This window comes from Chelmon rostratus, chromosome 19, assembly GCF_017976325.1.
Source record: "Chelmon rostratus isolate fCheRos1 chromosome 19, fCheRos1.pri, whole genome shotgun sequence".
Lineage (NCBI taxonomy): Eukaryota > Metazoa > Chordata > Actinopteri > Chaetodontiformes > Chaetodontidae > Chelmon > Chelmon rostratus.
Window position 1 is genome coordinate 7777305 of NC_055676.1, and position 25805 is coordinate 7803109.

The 25805-nt window shown below is 40.8% G+C and overlaps 2 protein-coding genes across 2 annotated transcripts in view; both read left to right on the forward strand.

Annotated features, from left to right (window-relative positions):
* The first annotated feature begins 6315 nt into the window (after positions 1-6315).
* Positions 6316-11375, forward strand: LOC121622855 (glutamine synthetase-like). Its single transcript, XM_041959885.1, has 7 exons — positions 6316-6401; positions 7284-7458; positions 8155-8316; positions 8416-8562; positions 8956-9083; positions 9240-9439; positions 10605-11375. The coding sequence occupies exons 2-7, from the start codon at positions 7290-7292 to the stop codon at positions 10912-10914; spliced, it is 1116 nt and encodes a 371-aa protein (XP_041815819.1). The 5' UTR covers positions 6316-6401; positions 7284-7289; the 3' UTR covers positions 10915-11375.
* A 2339-nt stretch (positions 11376-13714) lies between these two features.
* Positions 13715-25805, forward strand: part of arrdc1b (arrestin domain containing 1b) — a 35816-nt gene continuing 23725 nt past the window's right edge. The window contains exon 1 of the mRNA XM_041960782.1: positions 13715-13894. Coding sequence (XP_041816716.1) covers positions 13777-13894 — 118 coding nt within the window. The 5' untranslated portion in view covers positions 13715-13776. The remainder of the gene's footprint in view (positions 13895-25805) is intronic.

The window sequence follows — 25805 nt, forward strand, 5'->3', positions numbered from 1 at the left end:
AACAACTGATAATGCACATAATCAATGGTCGCATCCTGAGTCAGAGGATGAATGGGCGCCTGAAGACATCACGCGTGCTCCTGATAGGTAGCTCCCTGCATGACTCTGACGGTCAAATGCCTCGTTCATCTTTAGGAAGAGGGGATGACGACATCATGCCCTTAGCAACGGTCGCGTCTCTACGGCAACATCCTCCGGTGTCCCCTCTGCTGTTGTCACCGTGACTCTCAGCTGTTGTCAGTAAGACAGACCGAAAATCACCGCTTTCGCTGGGATGAACTGATGGCTTTGGAGGATGGTGTGTTGTCATGGGTGGAGTGCGAGCGCCCACCGCACCAGCCGTTTATGTCGCGCGACTTGAGTGCTTAAAGTTGGAGTGGACCAAGGGGCAACTTGGGCACGAGGACCGTCTCCTCCTCATCATCATCACTGATCAACCCTCATCCTGCATCAGACGGCCAGCTCGCGCCGCCCGCAGCCCGGTGCTGACTGTTCTCATCTGGACCGTTTTTATCTGTGTCATCCAGCGGCGCGTGCGACTGAATGGATCCCGCCGTGCTCATCTTCCTGCTGTACGTGATGATCGCGCACGAGCTGGTCTGCGGCTGGATGCAGTACCGGAGACAGAGCGCCAAGCCCCGCAAGGGACCTCTGCTGCGCTCGAGGTGTGTGTTTGTGTGTGTGTGAGTGTGTGTACGTGTGTCGGTGCGCGCGCCCGCCGGTGTGTGTGTGTGTGGTTTCAATCAGAATTATACTGTACCAACAGGTAAATAGGGAGGCACTCTCCTGATCTATTACCTGTTCTATTGATAGGTATTGATGACCCAGAGGATTAGCTGAACAACAGGAAAGTTTATATTGATTATAAACCATTTAATTGATATTTGGATTGATCTTACTCATTGTTTTCAGATGCCAGTGCAAAAAACATCAATAGAGTTTTGTTACCCTACTGTTGTAAACTCATTTAAAATGTCAACAAATAATAAAAAAAGTCATAACTAAATAAAACCATAAAACATCAGTGGCAAAAGTGGTCTAACTGTTAGCCAGTTACTTAATGGAACTTAAGTTCAGGTGTCATCATAAGACTGAAGTTCAGTTTTTATATATGTTATGACAGTTACGTCCCATCTTGAGTTTTGAGGTTAGAATGTTTAATCTGAGAATTTAAATGTTAAAATATCAAAAGTAGGATTTAGATCAGGCAACGGCTACTCAAAATCTGACCAAGCATTTGGCATTTACATTTATGGAAAATTGGAGGTTTTAAAACTCCAGTCCTTCATATATTTCAGTCACTTACATGCACAAACGCTTGCTGGTTTCAGTTTTATTAATAGGTACAAAGAGTTGCCTGACAGATGTGGTCCTTTAATGTTCTATTACCATTGAAAGAACATTTCAGAGGATCAGACACGTTGCCCCAATGTGAGATAAGTCCTGGCTCGCAGTCGGTGTTGGGTGAGGTTGAAGGCAGAGCTCTATGCAGGTCAGTCAAGTTCTTCCACATCGGGAAAGGGACAAACACAAAACCTTCATTGGAACTAAAGTTCCTGAACCAAATCATGAAGAACAGCCCCAGACCAACGCAGCACAAAGGTATGTGTACAGGGTTGGAAAAGTGAACGGAAACATTCCGGAAATGTTTTCTAGTTTACAAGAAATGAGATGGCCTCAGGTTATCTGGACAGCATTCATGTGTTTCAGCGTTTTTATTCATCGTTGTCTCACTGACATTTTCTTAAGTTTTTATTTGACCTATTGTTCTGATGAATAACCTCTAGATGAATCAATTATGAAATTAAACATTATTTGCCTCAGGGAAAATAAGAATATTTACAGCGGTGTTTGCTCACCCACTTGGAGTCAACTTGATTGCAGGAAAAGTGACGCAATTAATTCTTCTTATGATCTGAAGTCATGTGGTTTGTGGGGGAACTTCTCGTGAAGCTGTTTAGGTTGTGATTTCCTGCTGTTCCTGTTGTAATCACCTGTGCTTCCTGCTCAGTGTCCGGGTGTGTCAGGGAGCCTGGAGGGTGAGCAGCCAGCCGGTCCGGCCTGACAGAGGAGGGAGGGACCTGAGGAAGAGCGGACGCATTGTAAGAAAAGCCTAATGAAGACAGAAGCCAGAGATGGATGGACACTTGTTGAGGATAACTCCTACTTAAACTTCAAGGGACTTCTTAGTTTGAACTTGTTGTCTGCAGGACTGATCCATGTATTACTGTGGCTGTTTCTAAACCATATGAACCATTTAACATCTTTACCAAAAGGGTTTTAAGTCTGGCATAAATCAAGAAGCAGATGGCCAAACCACTGAGAGGATGAGATTTAAAGAAGGCCCAAAATGCATGTTTGTTTAAAGGTATTTGCATGTCAGTCTAGGGATCATCATGACAGGCCTCCATCAGATCAGTATCCGCGCCTATTTTTAACTATTTGCTTTTGAGCTGCACCTTTCCCAAATGTTGTTTTAAGCACAGTTTTTTGTTTGGATATAATGCTAAGACAGCCTTTTAAAGCCAGGAGTGTCCGCCATTCCCTTATTTTTTAACTGTCTAAGATGCACCATGTTATTGCTATGTTCCAAGATCGTTCAAGGTCCCTGACCTTGAACGAACTCAATTTGCTGCCTGTCTCTCAGAACAGACAACTATCAAATAAAGAGGCCAGAAAAAAGAGGCAGAAGCCATTCCAGCGAGCCTTCCCTTATTTGTTGTTGATGAACATGATAAATGTTACGTTACACCGAGCAACCTGCTAAAAATTATGTTGATGGGACAGATATCAGATCAGTCCCTACTAACCGGTGAGGGGGGGGATAACCCCCATTCCCAAACAGCTACAATGAACACAATGTCAGACTGAGTAATACAGGGAAGAAAAAAAACAGTTTATTCTGAATATTGGCAAGGACGTGAGAGTAGGTGGATGTTACATCAGCTTGTTAGTGTGCTAACACTTGCTAATTAACACTAAACAGTAAGTACAGGTGAGGCTGATGGGAACCATCCATTTTGCAGGTATTTGGTCATAAACCAAAGAATCAGATAAACTGACCTGGTGCAGAAGCTGCTGTTGATCATATGAATGTGGCTCTGCTGTCCCTTCAGACACCCTAAAAGGAAAGTTTGGGTGCAGGATCCAGCAGATGTCCTCTGTAGATTGAGACAGTTCAACCTTTTTTCACGTGCAATGAGGCTCACATTCTTCTTGTGAGCTCTGCCGTGGTTATGTCTTATAGCTCCAACAGAAGCTAACAGGGAGGTCTGTGGATTAATGCTTTTGAAGAGACACATTACGAATGTAATTTTTCAAATGTTTTGAGCAGCACAAATGAAAGTTTCATAGGTGGATATCTTTAAACCTCTACACATAAACTCAAAACTGCCACATTAGACACCTCTCCATCCATCCATCCATTATCTATACACCGCTGAATCCTTTGCAGGGTCACAGGGGGCTGGAGCCTATCCCAGCCGTCTCTCGGGTGAAGGCAGGGGACACCCTGGGCAGGTCGCCAGCCTACCACAGGGCTACACATATAGACAGACAACCATGCACACCACTCATTCACACCTACGGACAATTTAGAATTATCAATTAACCTCAGCATGTTTTTGGACTGTGGGAGGAAGCCGGAGAACCCGGTGAAAACCCACGCTGCACAGGGAGAACATGCAAACTCCACACAGAAAGATCCCAGGCGGGATCGAACCAGGGATCTGCTAGCTAACCACTGAGCCATTTCATTAGTTTTTTTTTTTGCAATTAGGGTGAACGAGTTATCACAACACCATTTACATAATGTATGCGTGCAGTATGCAGTGTGGACTGTTTCCTTTTTATTCCTAGTTATTATAGGAATGTTGCACAGCCAAAGATTTGGTGATGACAAAAGGAAATACACGTGTATCAGCATAAACTGCTGCTGGTTGATTTAAAAAATATTTATTAAAGGGTGATAACTGAGGGTGTTGACTGTACATCCAGTGACTCTAATCCTAGAGAACGTTGGGAATTCCAGTCTTCTACCTGCTGACTTGAGTTACGTGTTTGACTGGATTAGATGTGCAGCCTCAATTGACTTCCGCATTGGTAAAACACACTCAGTGACTGAGTGGTACACGCACACAAAGCAACATTGCATACAGAATCAAATTTTACTCTAAATCGGACTTTAATCAGAAAACCTCATTACCTAAAAATGATTCACACAGGTCCTTCACTTTAAGCCGAAGGTTAATGTTAATTTTATTGTTGCAAAGGTTGTACAGTAAATATTTGTCTGTTAAAATCAATTAGAAACTACCCCCAAGCAGAGCACACCAAAAATGATTTCAGTCATAAGACTTAAGACTTAAAATATGTTGTCTCAAATCAAGAAAACATCAATAATATCGCATTAATAAATAAAATGTTGGAGTCACAAAATATGAGACAACGACCTAAGTGTGACTTACAAGAATGATCAACTTTGAGTCTACAGTGATGCTAGCGGCTCTGTGAGGCTGTGCTTAGGCACAGTGGGTCTTTCAGCTAAATGCTAATTAAACATGCTAACATATTCACAGTGACAATGTTTAACAGTTATAATGCTTACCATGTTCACCATCAGCGTGTTAGCAAGCTAACATTTACTAATTAGCACAAAACACAGAGTATGATGCCAAAACACAGGGGATCACCAAAGTTGTTGTTATTTGTCCTGAATGGGACATCCAATCCAATGTCTGTATCACATTTCTTAGCAATCCCTCCAATAATTGTTGAGACATTCCACTAAAAACCATGATGGTGGTGCTGGAGGAAAAGTCAGAGGACCACCAAGGATTTGTCCATGGATATCAAGTGTAAACTCACTGTGACATCAATCATCAGTTTGTAGACTAATGTTTTAAAGCCTCAAGTTTGGCATTATACCTGTCTCCATCTTGTTTTTTTGGAGCCAGAGGTGACCATATTTGGACAAGAAGGTGGAGCTGTGGAGGAGATACACTGCTACAACTCTATCCTGATTGGATCTGACTGAGAACTCTGAATACACACCATAGTAGCAACCTGTCAATCAAGTCTATTGTCTATTTTACTCTAAATTGGACCATAATTTAAAAAAATGAATGTCATTCTGTATTGAAGAAGACATGAAACTAGCGATGGAGACCTTAACCTCATTAGGAAAATGTATACTGAGGTAAAGATAAATCGAGTCAGAAGTGTCATTTTCTTATAGACTTCTGTTCTTTTTGCAACCAGTGGTGCCTGCTGGCCATTCCACACTGGCTTCACTTTTTAGACCCAGGAGCCCAGTCCACTATTCATACAGTCTACGACTGATATCTGTACAGAATTGCATGGCAGTCCATGAAATAGCTGGTGCAATATTTCATTCTGGACCCAAGTGGAGGTCTGACCAATCGACTGATGTTGCCATTCATAGAGCTATGACAATGGCATGTTCCAAATACAGTAAGGAAACAAAGTCAGGTAACAATGAAAAAGAAGCATAATTAAAAGACTCTTGTCCAGTTACATTTTTGTTAATTCTTGAAATCTTTTTTAGAGACTGCAGCACTTTGTCATTTGGTTGTTTGGGGGTCCCCGTAGGACCTCTGTGGTCCCTCGGTGCTTTAAGCAGCTTAGCCATGTCTTTGTTCGGCTCTGCGGACACATCACACACCTCAACACACCAGCACAGTGTCCCGTGTGACTGGCCCTGTTTCTGTGGGAGTTGTCTAATTTCTGCCCTCCTGACTGATTTCAGGACAGCTAACCTGATGGAAACTGAACATATGAGCAGCTTCTAGTCTCTAATTGTGTTCACTGAGCTGCGAGACTCTCAGCTCAGCAAACAACAGTCAGACACTATCAGCAGATGGCCTCCGTGGCACAGGTGGGCGGTCATTACTATTCCTCATAGGAGTTTACATCCGTCTCAACTATACCTGTGCAATGGTTTGATTGACTAATTGTTTTGGTTTGTTTGTCTGTTGTAATGTATAGAGGACGTAATGGGCAGCTGGGGGAGGTTACCTGTAATGCTGACAATGAAAAGTATGGATTGAATGTGTCTACTGTTTGAATTGTTCTTGTCTCAACAGGAGAGGTGCAGCAACGTTTCCAATATCGTCACAATTTTGGTTTTGCTTAAAGTCTATGAAAGTAGACTTTGTCTAATGAAAGCATCACACTCTGTTCAATGAAAGCATAACTCGAACACACGTAAACACACACCTATACACACCTCCTTTGAAATGTCATTTTACGTACAGCCCATGTCACCAGCGTGGTGATCTGCATTCCAGTTAAATACAGCAAACAGGTTTAGGCAGGTCACACACTGAGCGACTCGGTTGTCTTTTACACACTTGACTACACTTGAAGCCACCTTGAACACGGTAAGTATCTTTCTGTGTGTTGTATTTAATGTGATCTTTTTAAACAAGATAGTGTATTCTGATAAATACGGGCCCCCAATTTAACTCGTGGATCTGCTTTTTTTTATCCTTACATCAACGGTAAGCCAACATCAAATGATGCAGATTCTGATGCAATAGCGGCTACGTTTGCTCATTCATTACCTGTGACACACCTCGAGCTGCCGGGACAAAAAATGAGTTAGTAAAAGGTATAAGTAAGATTCTGAAAAGGGTCCGTTTTTGTGGAACACTGCAATTATGCTTGATAAAAGAAATCAGCACAGGCACATGTCAGATTAGCTGCCTATGAACATTAGTGCCCAGGTGTACAGCATGACAGCATTCACTGTTGCTCTCAGCGTATTGTTTTTAATCATCAATCCTTTTTTTTTTTTTGTGGGTGTTTGTGTGTCTGTATTTCAGACTTTCTGCTTTTGAGAGTGTTTGTGACTGAAAAAGTTTCAATCCCAACCAAACATAAAACCAGCTGAGTTAATCCAGACTGATATAATGAAAGAGAAATGTAGCATGACCCTAAAGGTGCTGCGGACCTACTGTAAAGAAGAGCTCAGTTTCACTTCCATTTGAAAACCTTGTAGCTCCAGCTGTGGTATTTTCATGCAGGCTGGTTGAAGAAGGAAAGGGAGTAAAGAAAGACAGAAAAGAAGCTGGAGGATTAAAGGAAATCAAAAAGAGAAATAAAAGAAAATAGAAAGTTGGCCTGTGATGCTAAAGAAGTGACTAATCCAGTCTGGAACATGAATGAATAGAAAACCCAGGACATAAACACTGGAGCTGACATGTTTCCATACTGTAATGAAAACGTAACCTTGGCATTATATTCCGCCTCTGTGATTAAAGGTGAGCATGGCGTCGGTGTCATCCAGCTCCTGCCTCAACAAGGCTGTGCGCCAACAGTACATGAACCTGTCTCAGGGGGGGAAGTGCCAGGTTACCTACATCTGGATCGACGGCACCGGAGAGGGACTTCGCAACAAGACCCGGACCCTGGACAGTGAGCCAACAAGCATAGAAGGTAAATGGCCTCTTGATTTTCATTTTTCGGGGTGAGTTGCAGTTAAAAGGGAATATTGTTTGTATGTTTGGAGTCAGTTTTCAGCTGGTGTCTAAACTTTACACTTTTCATATCATGATAAAGGTAAAATGAGCATGGAATTAGTTTGTTAAAGGGTTCAAACAATTGATTCGATCCTTCATGAGGATCATCAGAGATCATCAGAGGGCATCGATTACAGGATGCTCGAAGCATTTGACAGGTTTGTTGAGGGCTGTTTGTCCACGAATGAAAGAAATATTCAGGAATAAATATTATTTAACTGTACAGCTCTGTTGTCAGGGAGGACCATCATGGAAAGGGTGAGTTGCACATTGTACACAACACAGGTGTAAGAGCATCCTGGTGATATGTAGGCTTAGCTGGAGAATAAATATTTGTGACTGTTCAGCACTCTGCAGTTCTATTTTCAGAGTTACACATTCAGAGTTTACCCATCAGCACAAGAACTCATAAAAATGTCCCTCATCTTATTCTGTCTTCCGTCATATTTACTCATTTCCTGTTCTTCCAGTCAATTTGTGTCAATCACATCGAAGCTGAAACAGTCTGTGAGCACTTCAGGCTCCACAGTACACAGACTTGCACAAATGCAATTCGGAATTCTTCGAAAGGGATGTTTTGGCGATGATCTTTTGGGTGAATTTATATTGTCAGATATCCCCGAGTGGAACTTTGATGGCTCGAGCACATACCAGGCCGAAGGCTCCAACAGTGACATGTACCTCATTCCAGTCCGCATGTTCAGGGACCCATTCACCTTCGACCCCAACAAACTGGTCCTCTGTGAGGTCCTCAAATACAACCGTTTGCCTGCAGGTATATTTCTCACATTTCTGCTTTAAGTTTGCTGTCACAGTGCTATTCAGTAAGGACAGGACAAACGAGCTTTACTGATTTTTGTCTTTTACTGTCTAGAAACTAACCATCGAGTGAGCTGCAACGAAATCATGGAGAAGGTTAAAGAGCACTGCATTTGGTTTGGCATGGAGCAGGAGTACACGCTCTTGGGAATAGATGGACATCCTTTTAGTTGGCCCTTAAATGGATACCCAGCACCCCAAGGTGAATCAACAGTGATGTATAAATAAAATGTTTTTTAATCTTTAAATAGTGAAAAAGGGCACTGCTGTTTGATAAGGCATACTTTCTAAAGGCTTTATAAGTTGTAAAGAAATGCTTATTGATAGTTAACAAGTATTTACCGAACAGAGCAGTAACAAGTCACTTGTGAAAAACATCACGAAGTAAGTAAGTTATGTTGGAGAAGCCAAAAGATTTTTTTAACAACATGCATGCACAAAAGTTTAGATTATAATGAGTTAATGTTGATTTCTAGGCATTAACATTTTTCAGTAACCGTCAATAAATTACAACTCATAGACCCTTTATAAATGCTACAAAAAAGAGTTTCAAATTCTGTCTTAACAAGCTTCCCGCCATGTCATCCACTTTAAGGACCTTACTACTGTGGGGTGGGGGCACAAAATGCTTATGGACGGGACATCGTGGAGTGCCACTACAAGGCCTGCCTCTACGCAGGGGTCAAAATCTGTGGAACCAATGCTGAAGTTATGCCATCTCAGGTAAGCGTCACTCTAATTCTAAAGCACAGTGGATAGAAACTGTTTTCACATTGGCAGGACTATCCATCTAGAACAAATTATTGCTCTTTGTACATTTTCGTTTGTCACTCCTCCTCTACAACATCTTTATTTCTGCTCCTCTGCCTCTAACTCCAGTGGGAGTTCCAGGTGGGTCCTTGCGAGGGCATTCAGATGGGAGACCATCTGTGGGTTGCACGCTTCCTGCTGCATCGTGTGTGTGAAGATTTTGGGGTTGTTGCAACACTGGACCCCAAACCAATGAAGGGCAACTGGAACGGTGCCGGTTGCCACACGAACGTCAGCACCAATCAGATGAGGGAAGAAGGTGGACTGAAGTGAGTTAATACTTCCTGTGAAACTTCAGTAATTCATCATATTAAGTGGTGACACACTTGATCATTTAGGACTGAATTATCCCAGTTGATGGAATATTAATAAAACACTTTGTCAAAAAAAAATGTATTAAACATTGAATCATGCTTACAATTTGAGCATTTTGTTTGATTCAGTAACATAGCTGTTTTTAACTTACAACTTACAAATACAATTGATGACTGGCATGAAGAAAACCTCCAAGTGTAATGCACTTGTACTTTACTCTTTGTGTCCTTAACTTGACCATAACTCATTGTTGCAGTGATAAAAGGATATAATGATTTTCACCGGATTGAATTTGTGCAATGACACCTTTTACATTATGTATTTTTTCAGGTAATCCCTAAATTACATTGTCTTTCAAGACAAAACTCAAAGCTTTTTAATGTATGTATGTTTTACACACTAATCAATACTTCTCCGTTAACAATGGGTTGCATATTTAGTACCTGAAAGGTTTCAGCCCTAGTGTTAAACTGTCAGAGAATTATCACCTGACTCTGCAGTTTCCCTTTGCTCTACAGAGCTTTATAGCACCTGTCAGATCATAGTTTTGTTTTTCTTGCATCCAGTTTCACTGATTTGTTTCAAGCTTAGCATGAGCAACAGGAAAGAGAAAGAGCTCTAAAAACCAACTGTATGGCACCATGCCACCACCAGAGGGCAGGCAGACAAAGTTAGCAACTGTAGCTGGGGAACACAGGGGAGCATTTAGAAGCCAAGGAGTCAGACATTTCCCTCAGGTGTTGGTGGAGACCAAAAACAGAGCTAAGAGGAGAGTGAATATTTGATTTATATTCATCCAATGGCCGGAATAATGACTCCAGATTAATGCCAATTACTTGCTTTGCATCTGCAGGTTATAGTCACAGGAAAAACGTGATAACCAGACGTAGCTACCATTTTTTGGTGTTCGACCCTGCAAGTTTAAACATTAGAAAAATATGGACTAAGTTACTGTCAATAAGCAGTGTCATTATACTTATTTAGTTTCTATGTATGAACCCACTGTCTCATGAAGTTCTGAAACTTAGATCATTTTAGCTTTTAAGTAGACAACATTTATCCACAGACAGTCACGGCAGCAACCTTCCAACCCTCAACTCTTCTTTCCACTGCTCACAGATACATCGAGCAGGCCATCGAGAGGCTGAGTAAGAAACATGCAGAGCACATCCGTGTGTATGACCCACGTGGAGGGCAGGACAACATGAGGCGCCTCACGGGCCTCCATGAAACCTCCAGCATCAACGAATTCTCTGCCGGAGTGGCCAACCGAGGCTCCAGCATCCGCATCCCTCGCCAGGTAGGCCATGACAAGAAAGGCTACTTTGAGGATCGCCGCCCTTCAGCAAACTGCGACCCGTACGCCGTGACAGGGGCCATCACAAGGACCTGCCTGCTTGATTTAGAGGATGAAGAAGAGAAGAAGTAGGAGGAAGGTACCTACTATGTCACAATTTATAGAAATATCCATCTGCTTGAGGTTCTGTGTAGATTCAATATTTATTGCTCTTTCTATATATATATATAAAACCATGTTCACATGACAGCTAATTCTCCAGTACTGTAACAGACTGTAAAAATTAGAAATTGATAGAATATTTGGTACAGCAGCTTTGTTAGAGCTGGAAATACTGTTGCAAAAATTAATGTTGCTTCTTATTGTCTGAGATATTTAATGCTGCATAACTCCAACATGGCCAGTTCAATTCCAGCTGACAACCTTTGTTGCATGTCATACCACCTTCTCTCCCCCCATTGTCCTGTCTGCCTCTTCACTCTCAAGCTGTAAAGTATATCTGAGAATGCAAAAATATATGTATTCATGAATCATCACTTCTTAAAATGTCATATGTGTTTTGGGTGAAGTGAAATAAAGACAGTGGTAATGTGTTCATTTGTTTGCATAATACTAGATTTTTTTTAAAATCAAGAACACACAAGGTTAAAGGTACATTTGTGCAATAACTGAATACAATACCAGTGTAATAGAGGATTTAATACTGTATGAGATTTGAATATCTTAATTCTGGGATATATTTTAAATGTTGTCTTTTTAAAGTTTTTAAGGCTTTTTCAGTGTTCAAGCCTAACAGATTCAACAGTGAATTTATTCTTATTGTATGACCATCATATTGACATCACAAATTATTCAGACAGTGTCTTTTAAAGTACCAATTGCGATACCAACATTATTTGATTAGAGTACAAATTAATTTTGAGGTATTTGTTTGCTGTTTGTCTGTATCACACAGTTATTACTTCCATCTTGCTACTGTGTCTATCAGATAAAAACAAACAAACCAACAATCATCTGGACAAACCCACTACAGTGCTGTACCAGATGTCAATGGCTTCTGGCAAATGTCCACCTGGTGGAGCCACTGGCATAGTTCTCCTGTCACGGTGTCTCGCCATGATTGTACATTTAAACAATTGTAATTCACCAGTCAGGACCATCTGAGAAAAGGTCAGTGTCACAACAGAGCGGAGCCATCTATGCACTTTAAGAAGGGATGAGTGAGACGTGGTTTGAAAGCATTAACCCACAAAAAAGAACAACACATAAGATGCTTGCAGGCAGAGAAGAGATGAATGAGGCTGCTGTATAAGCTCAGCACTGGCATGGATTCACCTCAGCCTGATGCTCAGTGTACTTGACATATGGTGTTAACATCTTTCCTGTTACTTCCTGACATACAATCCTCTCACTTTCTGCCTCGCAGCGTCAAACTGACTCATTATTCAAGCTGTTTGAAGGGAGGTTTTTGCAACATGAGTAAACAAAAAAGAGGGATTCTTTAGACCTGATCAGATGCCACCGCATACCAGATTTCCATGGATACAGGCAGTAACTTGGCAACCATAGTGTTTGTCTGTTGTCATGGAAACATCTGTCTCAGAGCATTTACCAGGAATATTAGTAGCCTTGTGAAATTAAGGCAGGGAGAGAGACAGAGAGGAGAGAGAATTATTGTGTCTGTCTCTGTGTGTTTCATGTCATTTTTTTTTGTCTCCTGGTAAATGCAACATGTTAAAGCTCCAGTATGAGAACTGTAACCTCTTACTGTGAGCTCTTTATGCACCACAGCCAACATAACTGTCAGATCTGCCTCAGCAGCTGATGCTGCACAATCAGACAGGAAGTACAGTCAGAGACAGGAAGTACTTTCAGAGACAGGAAGTATGCACAGAGATGGGAAGTTATGGAAGGTACTGTGAGACATGCTAATTTAGGTTATGTTTTGAGTATTGGACGTCTTACATAAAAATGCAGGTATGCAGATTAAAATTCCTTAAATTATGAGTGTGGTGTTGGTAAACACTTGATAGACAGTCTCCTTGCAGCCATCATATTTGCAAAGTTTTTAATTTATTCCTGCATTTTGTGTTTAATCAAAGTACCACACAGCAAATCTGGGCCCAGCTACTATTCTAGCAGAAAAAAGCTGCCCACATTGTTCAAAGAGTGAGAGCAAAGGAGGTGTTACAGGGGCCCAGCAGCTCTTTACTTCCCCCGAGTCGCCCCTGCAGGTTAATTCAGCCATGAGTATTAAAAGATAGCCTTGTGGTCTCATGAGGGCTGGAAGTACATGTGCAATGTTGTTGTAATCGTTCACAGAAAGTGTAAGGGAACATCCTTCCTACTTTATTTTTTCAGAAGGTACGGCACAGTCAGACATGAAACTGCACCTGCAGTACGCTGAAGACTATTAGGCTTATATGCTTATATGTAGATACTTGAGTACTATGTACAACTTTCAACTATAACAGGATAAAGATTGCATTTTGAATGACATGCATATTTTATGGATATCTATCCATTTATTGAAGTATCTCTGTTCATTAAATCAAATTCACCCTCTTTATTTCTTTCTTATTTTTGCTGTCAATGTAGATTAATTTCTTAGACATCCAGTTTGTAAACTAGGTTGTGAAAAGGTTTATTATCTGTCAGTGTTTATAGTAAACCTTTTCAACAGTTATTCTTGTGTTGTTTGTTTAATTGATGATGCTATAGGCCTCCAGTTTGGGGTCTGCAATAAAATGTTAAAAGCAAGTTTTACATCCACTTTGGATGACTTGAACTGAGATATGACTTGAATTTTATCATTAAACAGAAGAGTCCATAAACCACGAGCTGGATCACTTCTCATCCCTCCCCGTGACTTTCAATGGGTAGTGAAAGTGACGTCATCGGTCTCTAAGGGGGGGCTCGCGGCAGCAGGTGAGCGCAGCATCGCCTCGTCGCTGCTTTCGAAGACGCAGAGCGGCGGAGTAGCGGAGCGGAGTCATGGGGAAGCTTCAAGAATTTGATATCACTTTTACCAACAACAAGGTGGTTTATGGTCCGGGAGAGTCCATAAGCGGAACTGTGAAAATACGAACCAGCAACTCGCTGCAGTACAAAGGTAAGCGTCCGTGAAACGTGTTTTCAGCAGCGGGAGAGCAACATTTTTTCTTGCCAGCGTGTCTGTCGCTGCCTGGTTCGGTGAAGCGCGCGGCCAAGCCTCGACCGTAAATAAACTTTTCTTCCGTGATGGGGACATGAAGGAAAGCAGAGGGTTGAATGTACCGCCGTGTGCTTGTCTCTCTCTGGGTTTAGCCGCTCGTGTTGTGACCGTGAAAAATTTGGTGCGCACATCACGGATTTTGGTGGTGCTGCGCTGGGAGTGGACGCAGCGTTTCCACCCTCCACTGGAGCGCGAGCCGTGGAGCACGAGCTGTGGAGCGCGTTGTTGTGCCACATTTCTGTTGCTCGGTCGCCAGGTCGGTTAAAACCCACGTCCTGCTTGTTGCAACATGTTGCTTCCATGTATTGTTTTTGAGGAAACCTTGGCGTTGTTTGGGGATGTTGTGTGAAGGTCCGAAATAAAGCACGTCAACAGGTTTGAGACACTTTTATTGCTTTATCAAAGCGTACTCGTCTTCAGAAGTCTCTTCATGTTTGACGGCATGGAAGGACATACAAAGCTTTTGCTTCCTGCATCTCAGACAAACTAATGGGCATTGTTCATAAAGAGGGAGCAAAGTAGGTTAGTAAGGTGGAGAGCAGCTTCTGGAGTTGCCATGGAGGTACACAAAGACTCTATTGTATGTAAGGGATCCTTGGGGGGATTCTTGTCTGATAATAGAGGGCTTCTATCAACTTTAACTAAAGTACTTTTTCAAAGGGAGTCTGGCGAAGAGGTATGTTAATTGACAAGGACAGTAAACGAATAAAGATGGATTCTGGATAGTGCTATAAGGGTATGAATGGTAAGGATGATTTCTGGCAACGATCATTCATTACACATTAAGGATGTGACAAAAGGTGCCAAACTACAGCGACGGATTCACATCGTACATTAGTTCGGTCCAGCATCTGTAGAATGTACAACGCTGACATTACAATGACACAACGCTCCATTTCACTGATTTTAAATGTGTGTAAAATTGCAAAGGAACATCTATTTGTTACTGAAAGAATGCATGATAGATTTAAGGTCTTGTTGATTAAAGTCAAAAATGCAATTTGTCCTCAATTTCATATTTTTAAGAAACACTTTGGACTAATGGAGTTTTAAGTTATTCAGCAGCACTTCCACCTGTTTGTCAGACAGTGAGATTAATTTGCCATAATGCACAGGCTGACCTGAAGCAGATGGCGTTACAGCAGAGGTCAGTGCTCCTGCTGAGCTCTGTTACACTGTAAGGTCACACGGATGCAGCTAGTCTGTACCTGACACCAGGCGTTCTTCCCAAATTAAACCGTGCAGTGGTGGCTGCTGTGATCACGTCCTTCGAGCATATAGACAGTCAGAGAGCTTCTCTAAGTCAAGTGACAGCTCAATGGAAGTATTGTGAGATGCTTAAAAGAGCATGTGGAGAGATTCTGATGTTGTTTACTGAGGATTTGGATCTGCTACAAGCACATGAATAGTGTCTGTTGCATTTACTGGTCCGTCCATTCCAGTTTCATTTCTCTGTAATCTGTAAAAAGTCAGATTTCACACCTGCAGTGAAGTGCAAAAAAACACAGTTTTCAGCTCTCAGTCCTCTGCATGCTGGCACACGTCACATTTAATAAGACTGCTGATACTAAGTTCATAATGTCAAAGTGTTTCTTACATGTGTGAAGAGATACTGCCAAATGAACATTTCAAAAGCCAAAGATGTAAACACATTTTAAGAGGACCATTAACTTCAAGTGACTGTGTTGCTTCCTGTCGCTGCCTCTTTTTTAACACTTTATCCCAGCACAGTTGTGGTTGATCCATCTGCTGTAATTGTTAAAAGAATTAAATATTTGACCCTTGCAATGAATCATTGACTTGCAATGACTTTATTATGTGCAGTAGTTGGACTGTTATTTTTATGACAGTGACAGAGAGGATGCAAATCTAATCTGTCGATACACACATCACATATTCATATTCATGAATCTTTTCATAGTACAGCAGTTTTGTGCTGCGTTTGTCAGGCTGGACAGTGGAAGATAAAGAGTTAAAACATTTGCAACACATTTTTTTGGGGTGTGAAATTGCACCTTTTGACAAAAACAGTAATTATGTCTGCTCTTACATCTAAATCTGTGTTGAAGGTAGAAAATGTTGAGTTTTCTCTTTGTCTTTCTCAGTTGACAGAAGGAAAAGATTTCTCTACCTTCTGCGTTGATAAATGTGTATTTACTGCCATATCGAGTAAGACCACTGTGCAGCATAGAGGTCATGTACAAGGTGCTGTTGTTTTTGCCAGTTTAAGTCACTCAGTCAGAGATGTCTGACTTCTGGGAGAAGGTACTCCAATGGAGGAGACTTGGGCTCCATCTCGGGCTTTCAGCGTGTCCGTTAATGTACTGTAAATGCAGAGGCTGCATTATGTCTCCAGTGACATCACCCCTCTCAGCCACGGCCACTGATGAATCCATCAATCAGTTGGAATTATGCTGAAGCAGGGAAATGTGTGCTTGTCTGCTTTGTGTGAGCGTGTGAATTTCCTGTTTTTGTGTGTTGAGAAGAGAATACAGTCAGAGCAGGTTCGTCATTTAATCTGTTTCCTGCATTTATTTGATTATGGACGTCTCATTAAACCGTTGAGGAAGATGACGTGTCACAAGGGTAGTCATCTGAGAAACCATTTCCACATACATTGAATCATAATAATGATGCAGATTAAGAGTGAGTACACTCTAAGGGCCATTTTCTTTAAACTATTTTTACCCAAATAATGGAATATCTAATCAATGCAAACAGCAACAGACATTTTTTAGCTGATCCAGCATGTTTGAGGAAGAGGAGCAGTAAAGTCACCAAACATTTGCCTTGAACACATTTGGGACTATTTGTGCAAAGTAGTTAATCAGCAGAAAGTTAATGGTCAACAGTTTTCCATTCCAGTCAGCTTTCCCGTCCTCTTCTATTCACTGGTCATGAGTCCCTCATAGTGTGCACTCTACCGTGAAAAGCATAATCCGTCCTCAGATATTTCACCAAAGAGCAGTGCTAGTCTTTTTCTGGGAAGGACTATCTGCATGATACACACTGTAAAGGTTTATGTCCTTTGAGTGTGTGTGTGTGTGGATACTCCACACAGGCTATCCATTACATAGATGTTGCACCATGCGAACTGTATGGATGATTTTTTGGTGGGCTATTTACTTTGCATTGTGATTCAGGTGCGTACAGTTACCAAGTCGTATGATGAAATAAATACACTGGGATATTAATAAATAGATAGAGCTCTCTGAGATGCTCAATATTGTAGAGGCCAAATTCTCAGCTGCACTCTATTATTGATGATGTAGACCATTAGACAGCATTTCCATTGATTAGCTTCCTTACAAAGCCAGTCGGTAAAGCAGAGTCATGGATGCTTGAATGAAAGCACATGAATGAGCCGCTTATACACATTACTTACACATAATGTTGAACATGGACCACAACCCAGTTGAAACCTTTATTAGTAGAAGCTAGTGATTGGATGAATATATCGATTATCAGCGATTGACTAAGTCCATCTGGCTGCCGTTTTGGGGCAGATTTTTGTCATTTATTTTGTTAATTTAGTGGTCTGCCTCTGAAGAATGATCAAGAGCAGAGAAAGGCAGTGGGGAACACAGTGTGTACAGACAGAACATTTCACTTCTAACTTGGTGAATTAAGGGTTTATTTTGACCAAACCTGAGTAGGTGATGGTTTGACCAGTGGAAAGACTGTTGTTTGTTTCTGGTGACGATGAGTTAACATGGCAGTTAAGATGTTAAGCTCAGTGAAAGAGAGAAACTTTAATTCAGAAGCTGTACAACTGTATTTTTCTGTTTTAATAAGTACAATAGGTGTAAGAATATTTCCTTTCTTGACATTTTGTGAATTGATTTTGTTTCTAGTTTCCATGCATAGACGTGGCATAGCTGCATGATCAATGAAAACATTTCTGTCATTTATAAAAACTGTGTTTTCTGCTACAGATTTGGGATACTGACAGAAAACACCCTCACTGAGAAGCAGGGGATCCCTCTGTGTTATTGGTGATGAGTTATAGATTTGTGGTAGCGGGCGTAGCCAGCCTGTATCTTTGGTTCTTCTGTCTTGGTCAGCCTCCTGGCTCATAAATGCATGTATAGTCCCCTGATACAGGAGATGATGTTATGATGTTATTTGGACTCAGCTTGTATGGACACTTTTTCTCATGGGGGACATACCTGTATTGACAGTTTACTTCTCCAACACTCAAAAATAAAATGTGTAGTCGTGGTGACTGTACATGCCTAAAAAAAATTAGGTTTTGTAGCAGCAAGTTTAACAGGAACTGAATCACTTTGAGTGAAAGTCCATTTGTTCTGTCATCTTGCCTGTTTGTAGTCTCATTTAGCTCCATCTTCACTGTATATCTAAGTAGACTTTCAAACAGTTGCATGTGTAAATGAGACTATAGATGTGTGGTTCTTTTCTATCTCAGACGACAGCAGTGGATCTCATCTTACTTTTCAGTAAAGCAGAAACACAAACATTCACTGTAACCCAATCATCATCTGTGGTAATACAAACCACCGGCTTTATGTAAACAAGACTACACATCCCCTTAGGTTCGCAGGAAGCTGGCCACAGGCGTGTGTATATGCACACACACACACAAACACATGCACACACTTTGTGCTTTCTAAATTGTGTTGTTTTTAATCTTGTATTTAAAAGTTGTGGTTTGTGAATCACGCAGTTAGATTCACTTTTTTCAAGCAAATCCTTTTGACTTTAGTTGTTAGTCTAAATGTCACTTGGATTAACCATTCTAACATAAAGAATCATTTTTCTTTGTTAATATAAGAGAATGTGGGGTCAGTTCTTCAGTTCAGAATATGGATCATATGGGCAGAAACGGTTACATTAGCTAAGCCTTGATTGAGTAGATTCATGTATAAACTTAAAGTACTATTCAGGAAGTGAAAACACTTTTCTGTGGCTGTGAAGGGAGATGTCTGAAGTCTGAAACAATAACCCCAGTGATACTATCAGGGTTATCTTATCTCAAGCTTCAGACGGTAAATGTTGAAAAACTACCGTGACGGGTGCTGATTCGATATGTAATGTGAGTCTTTAGTAATGTGATTCAAGTATTGTGATTCAGTGATACAATTTATTGTCATTTTTGTTTTTGTAACACTACACCATGAGAAGAAGTTGAATCATACACTTCGAGAGACTGTATAGCATGAGTCATATTTCCAAATACCATGCACCTCACATGCCAGTCAGTCTTTATTTGACTGTTTTCTTTCAGCAGCATCACTGCTATACCGCATATGAAAGTGGTAAATAAAATACTTTTTGAAGTAAGCGCCATAAGAAAATGACAAATAAAATAAGATTTTAGACCCCTGAAAACTGCATCGTCTTAGATCTTGACCATTCATTTTTAATGTGACTTTAGTAAGTAATCTGTGGAGTATGTCTGTAACCTGCTACAGTGTCTTGGTGACGCTTCAGGAACCCCAAACCTGATTACAGTGGTCTCATTGAATAATCTGAAGTGTCAACTAAAATCAAAACACTTAATCCTTTCTACAAACCTCTAAACCTGTATCTTAAGTAGGACCTTAATCCTTGATTCTTTGATGTTGGTTCTTCATTCTCATTTTCTGAGTGTAACTGCTGTTGCTATAGAAGAGCATGTGCTCAGCAAAATGGAAAGTTAATGTGTAGATTATGGTTAGGTGAGGGTTTGTGTGGTTGAGGTAACACTCTGGGAGGGATCAGCAGGCACAGGAACTGACAGTGGGTATGTTGGATGACTCAGGGACACTGTTTTAGCAGTGTATTCGTCACTATTGTGACTTCATCTGATCTCCTTAAGGCAAACACTGTTTATCTTAAGAAACCTGTGATGAAATGGATACAGCACAAATCAATGGATGCAGTGTGAGTACCTCGGTGTTCTGCCTCATGAAGACGTCCCTGCATGACTGTCTAGACTCAGGCCCTGAGTAAATCATGACATCACAGCCTCAAGGGGGACTGATAAGAGATCTGTCTGAAAAACACAAGAGCTGCACTGAAACCAGAGGTCTGACACATCTGGGTTTTACACATCAGCCTCCAAATAGATCCCAGTAAATAATAAAGGTCTATTGTTTTAAATGTAATCATGAATGGTATTTCACCATCACTACATCTGCTACTAATACTACTACTATTGCAACTACTACTTCTACTTGCACTGCTGCTACTACTGTTGCTACTAGTACTACTATTAGTACTACTACTTGTCACTTCTAGTGCTACTTCTAATGCTACTGCTATTGTGGCAACTGCTACTACTGCTGCTACTACTGTTGCTGCTCCTAAGGCAACTGCTACTACTGGTACTGCTACTACTGCTGTTACTGATACTTCTACTCCCACTGCAGCAGCTGCAAGTTTTAATATCGCTACAACTGTTACCACTACTACTACTGCAACAGATAACGACTGCTGTTCATACTGGTGCCACTGCTACTAATGTTATTACTACTAGTAGTAATAGTGATAACAATAAAAATAATAATACATTTAGTTTTGAAGCATTTATTGTGGTAATAGTATTATGGCAAAATGTCAAAACAATCAGTTATGTTCTGCCAGGGGCTTCCTCCCGTTTTTAGAGGTGTGGTTTGATTGGTTGCCATGACTTTTCAACATACACCTTTTTATTGTGATTAATTACTGCTTCATTAGATATTTTGGAGTACTAGATTTCTGTCTTCAGTTTGTATTGTCCTTTTAGACTTGCTTGTTATAATTGCTTGATGACACTGTTTGAATAAATGATCTTTAGCTGAAGAACAAAGGTTTTTTAATCCCTCTGACTTTGGTGTCTTTTGTCCTGAAATGAGGAACATGACACATGATTACTGAGGGAGAATAACGGTGACTCAGAGTGAGTCCATTCGCTCTGCTGCCCTTCAGTGTGGCTGGGTGGCATCGATCCACATGTACTTCGTCAGTCAGTGTAATGGGCCCGTGGAAGTGGCACTGTCAGCTGGAAAATTTTCGCACCACCTGCTCCCTCTTCCCTTGGACTTAGTCATGTTAATAATAACTATCCTTTGACCTTCATAACAAACACCCAGCCTAACCCCACGGCTGGTTATTTAGGTCTATTATAAGAGGATTCTGTCTCATTGCCCCTGATAAGCACAGACACACCCCAGATCACTCCTCTGCTTCCTTCCTCTAAAGCACTGTCCCACTTCCTATGCTGTGTAAAATGAATTAGCACAGAAGATGTCACTCCTGCATGGAAGTGGGACAAAACACTGAATAGTACTAACAAAGAAACTGAGGACAAAACACTTGTCAGCTGGACGATGAGTTTATGGTTTATGGTTATATTGGTTTGTTGTGAAATGTTATGCAATGTGATCTTGCAGGCCCACGTGGTGCATAGATAATCTGCCCAACCTTGATTTTGAAAGCTTGATTGATGAAAGCTGCACTGATCAATGTTTTAATATTAACACACTTAAGACTGTATGATGTGTGAACGCAGGCATGCACTGGTAGAATCCTTGAGTCTCTTTTTGTCCTCCTTTTTTGTTTTTAGCTATAATGAATGTCCTTTTGAGGCTCGCAGCTTCCATTTCCAGCAGCAGGCAGCTGTTTTTAGCATACCGGCGCTGATAAACACCACCATACTCCACTTTTGTCTGCACCAAACAGCAGACAGATAAATTTGGCGACTAACCGGTAAAGAAAGTAGAACACATAGCAGCACGAGCCAGAGATTTATTCTCAAAAATGTGTTTTCTTTGCTAGCTGTGGATAATTCTGACCCAAGAGGCCAAAACATGTATTACTGCGGCTTTAACTTTAATTTCAACCACGTTAATCCAATGGAGAATTTAATAGAAAAACTTTGTTGTAAATATAGAAAGTAAAAAGGCATTATAATCTTAAAGACTGCAGACAAACAGGATGTGGTTTTGATGGATGCTTTTGAGAACTGAATTGCAGGATGTGCAGATTATGTCTTTTAGAGTCCATATATAGAGGCGAACCTGCGTGTGTGTTTGTGTTTCTGATATGGGCTACTTTTGAGGACACTTGTCAGACTAAATACTAGTTAACTGGGAAGAACTTGTCCAACTAGGGACAAAAGCCATGTCCTCAAAAATCTGATTTTTGGGTCAGTGTTTATGTTTAGGTTAAGGTTAGTGTAAGGGTTAGGCAAGAAGTGATTATGGTTAGGATTAGGACAAGTCTCCAGGAAATTAAGTCTGTTTAAAGCCTTACTGTACTTTTGAATGACTTATGATGGGAATAATCATGGGGAACTATTTGCCACAAAATGTACACACAGCAATTGTTTTTAAGGCTGGAATGTACATGTTTCATTTATTAGTCGGTCTGTTGGCAGAAAACCGTCATTTTTCAAGCAAAAATGTCCAACATTCTCTGGTTTCAGCTTGTCCAGTGCGAGGATTTGCTGATTTTCTGTGTTTTATATCATTGCAAGCCAAATGTTATTGGGTTCTGGACTGTTGGTTGAACAAAATGAGCAATTTTTTCAATGCGTTTCTTAGCACTGTACAGATAAATCAATTATCAATAGATGAATCGATAATGAAAAAAGAACAAACATATCAATTCTCTGCTTTCTTTCACTGATGCTGCTCCTGATTTCTGACTAAAATAGTTGTGTGTTCTGGTTGTGACAGTGCTGCTGCTGTAAACACAACATGGTCAGCATGTATGCACATTCCAGGGAAATTGTGTTTGTGGCAGCCAAGAAGAAGAAATAATTCATGGTTTGAATATGTGTTTGTTGTTTCTTAGTTTCAAATTTTTAGCACTGGCTCATTGGAGACAGCAAGTTTGACGCCTGTTGTCCTGACATAGTTCTCTTAAAGCCCCTGGCCATCGGCAGCTGTTATTGTTGAATGTAAAACGAAAGGTCACCCTCGACACTTAAAACCCTTGGAAATGTGTATGTCCATAATACGCTGTGTTTGCTCCGTGTCAGCCTTGTCCAAAACAACTGCAGTGACCGGGAGCTGCTTAGCTACAAGGTTTAGCTTGCGGTGATGTCTCACGTGTTCTGAAAGGTCACTAATAACGAAAGTCAGGTGTCAATGACAGTGTAGCAGCTCGAACACACCCATATAATAAAATCAGCTCTGACGGTTTCATTCAGAGGGTTGAGCAGAGGTCTGACGGTCGCTCTTGGGCCTCAGCTGTTACTAAATGACTAATCACGCAAACAAAGCTAGTGGCTGTGGTTTGGAGCAGAGTAAATACCTCTCGACTGCAGTGCATGTAATTGGAGACAAACAAAGGTGTAGGTCAGCTTTAAGAATAAATATAGTTATTGATCCACATGAAACCACATAATGTAACACTTTCGAAATACATAATATAACTATAAATGCAAAGAGAGTTGCTGAACTCTAACTAAACGTTGGTCCATCATGATTCATAACAGTCGGATCTTGTGGCCTTAACTGTCATGACTCAGGAAACAGCTTCCGCAACACCCTTTTTTTTTTTTTTTTTTAATCTGGTTCTTTTTGCTTTCCAGACTTTTGTTAAATGCCTTGATCTTAAAATGTTGTTGTTGTTGTTTTTAAGATGTACTTTGATTCAAGACATGTCCTGAAATGAGCTTTGTTTCTGACACAGACAAATGAGATCAGGTCAACTGAGGACATCGCTTATTGCCACATGGGAGAAGCCAGTGCTTAAATGCAGGTCTCTGCTGACACAGATACCATCAAAAGTGATCCTAAGCTGAAGGAGAGGCAGTGTTTGCACTTCTTATTTCCTAAGCGACCCTGAAACAAATATCAAGACAATGAAATATTCAGAGAATTAAATGATTGATTCCTTTTTTCTTTCAGTGTCATACAATGACAACCAGGTGATAATCTAGCTGCTAAATGTGTTTCATACGTGTCTTATTTTATTGTCCTGAAATCCGTAATACAGAGGCAGCATGTGTGTCTGGATTTTAGGAAAATGCAGTGAAATGTGGACATTTTGTGGCATACTAACTTGGGAGCGAGTATGCAGAGTACAGATTACACGTCTGCTGGTTGTTTTATGATGTAACTTCTACGTGGATAAGCCTCTTACACATGCATGCAAACATACGCAGGGATTGGTGTGCAGTCAGCAATGCAAACATCATAAACTGATCTGCTTGAAGTGTGCAAAGCTTCTCAGCAACCAGTGAACAGTGCTATGTGATCAGAACTTGTTTGGAATGGCCAACGTCTAGATTTTCTGAGTTTGTAAAACCCTGCTGCAGGGATGAACATCGTTTATTTAAAACGGATTCCCTCATTTAGTGTTTTCATGATGGCAGTGGAAAGTGCTATCATTGCATGTGGCTCCAAAGTCTCTTATAGGTGCTCAGTTGGGTTGAGATCTGGCGACTGTGAAGGCCATAGCATATTATCCACATTTCATTTCTGTACTCTTCAAACCATGATGCGAACATGTATGGTAGCATCTGCATTTGTTCTGTTTTTTCACATATTTATGTTTATTTTAGTTTCTCCTTTAATTTGCCGCCAGTCTTTACATTCTCAAGTTTAGAGGTGTGATACAGGAAAGGATGTTGGGTAGCCAATGTGGCCCCTTTTACTGATGTAACACTTTCCTGACAGAGGGGAACTATTGTGATAGAGTTTGCAGTATTAAAAATTGGTTCAAACGGCAAGCAAGCAGTGGTTGCCAGGAAAACATACTGGTATGTTTGACAGGACAATTGTGTAGCTTATCTCCCAAATAGGTGTAAACAGAAACTTTACTTAAGTTTTCCATTGTTCCACCATGCCTTGTACTTTTAGTACTAAAGCAGAAAGATAACCAGTAAAATGCATAATTTTAGATCATCACTACTTTGCAGACAGGTGTCCTGCATTTCTAGCTTTTTCAGTCTCTGATACTTGCCAGTGATTTACAAAGGATTTAAAAACTTGAATGTCTCCTTCCATCGGGTGGTTTAAAATTTTCAACTCCAGACCGTTTTAGAGATGTGCTTTTTATTAAATTGTTCAAGTCGAAATTCTCTGAATCCAGCCTTTAATGTGGATATTTTGTGGTTTCTGCACTGAATGTCTTTGGGATGGGAAATACCGATGGACATTTTGCACCATGTTCTGACATTTTATAGACCAAACAATTAATGAATTAATCGAGAAAATGGCCGACAGATTAATCAACAATGAAAAGAATTGTTAGTTGCAGCCCTATACTTTATGTGTGTTTGTATTGAGTCTCCTCTCTCCCCTGCGATACTCAGGCCTCTCTTGAAAAGATCTTAATCTCAGTCAGGTTTCCTGATTGAATAAAGCTTATACTGTAAGAAACACAAACACAAATGCACTACAGCAGCATTCAGAGGCTGAGTGTTGTTCCTGAATTCTGCTCTTATGCCTTCTTAGTTCATGAGTCCATATGATGAACTCTCATTGAGGGCATAAACATGTGCATTTATTTTATGTTCCTCTCACTGAGCCAACTCCCAGAGCAGCGTTTTTGTCTGTTACTGATTTGACTCAGAGGTAACTCAGGACGTGTCTGAACGAACAGCCCAGCCTCTGTTCTGCTGCAGGGGATTCCCTTACAGTCAGGAGTAATAGATCATGAGATCAGGTGGCCGCGTTTGACATGTCTCACTCAGAGGCATTAGAAAGGAGACGAGGGAGGGAGATGTTGGAAAAGAGAGACCGACTAAATGTGTGCAGCGCTTAAAGATTTAATGAAGGTAGTAAGTGTGGCATCGGATTACTGGCATGTCCTGTGGTACAAGGCTGTGTCCTCTGGAGCTTGTGGAAGAAACTAGAAATATTTTCAAGCAAAG

Excerpts from the sequence above, each read along its gene's own strand:
- LOC121622855 (XM_041959885.1), top strand. The coding sequence starts at position 7,290 with ATGGCGTCGGTGTCATCCAGCTCCTGCCTCAACAAGGCTGTGCGCCAA. Across the intron at positions 8,563-8,955 it reads TGGATACCCAGCACCCCAAG|GACCTTACTACTGTGGGGTG; the intron begins GTGAATCAACAG and ends ATCCACTTTAAG. Across the intron at positions 9,440-10,604 it reads AGGGAAGAAGGTGGACTGAA|ATACATCGAGCAGGCCATCG; the intron begins GTGAGTTAATAC and ends CACTGCTCACAG.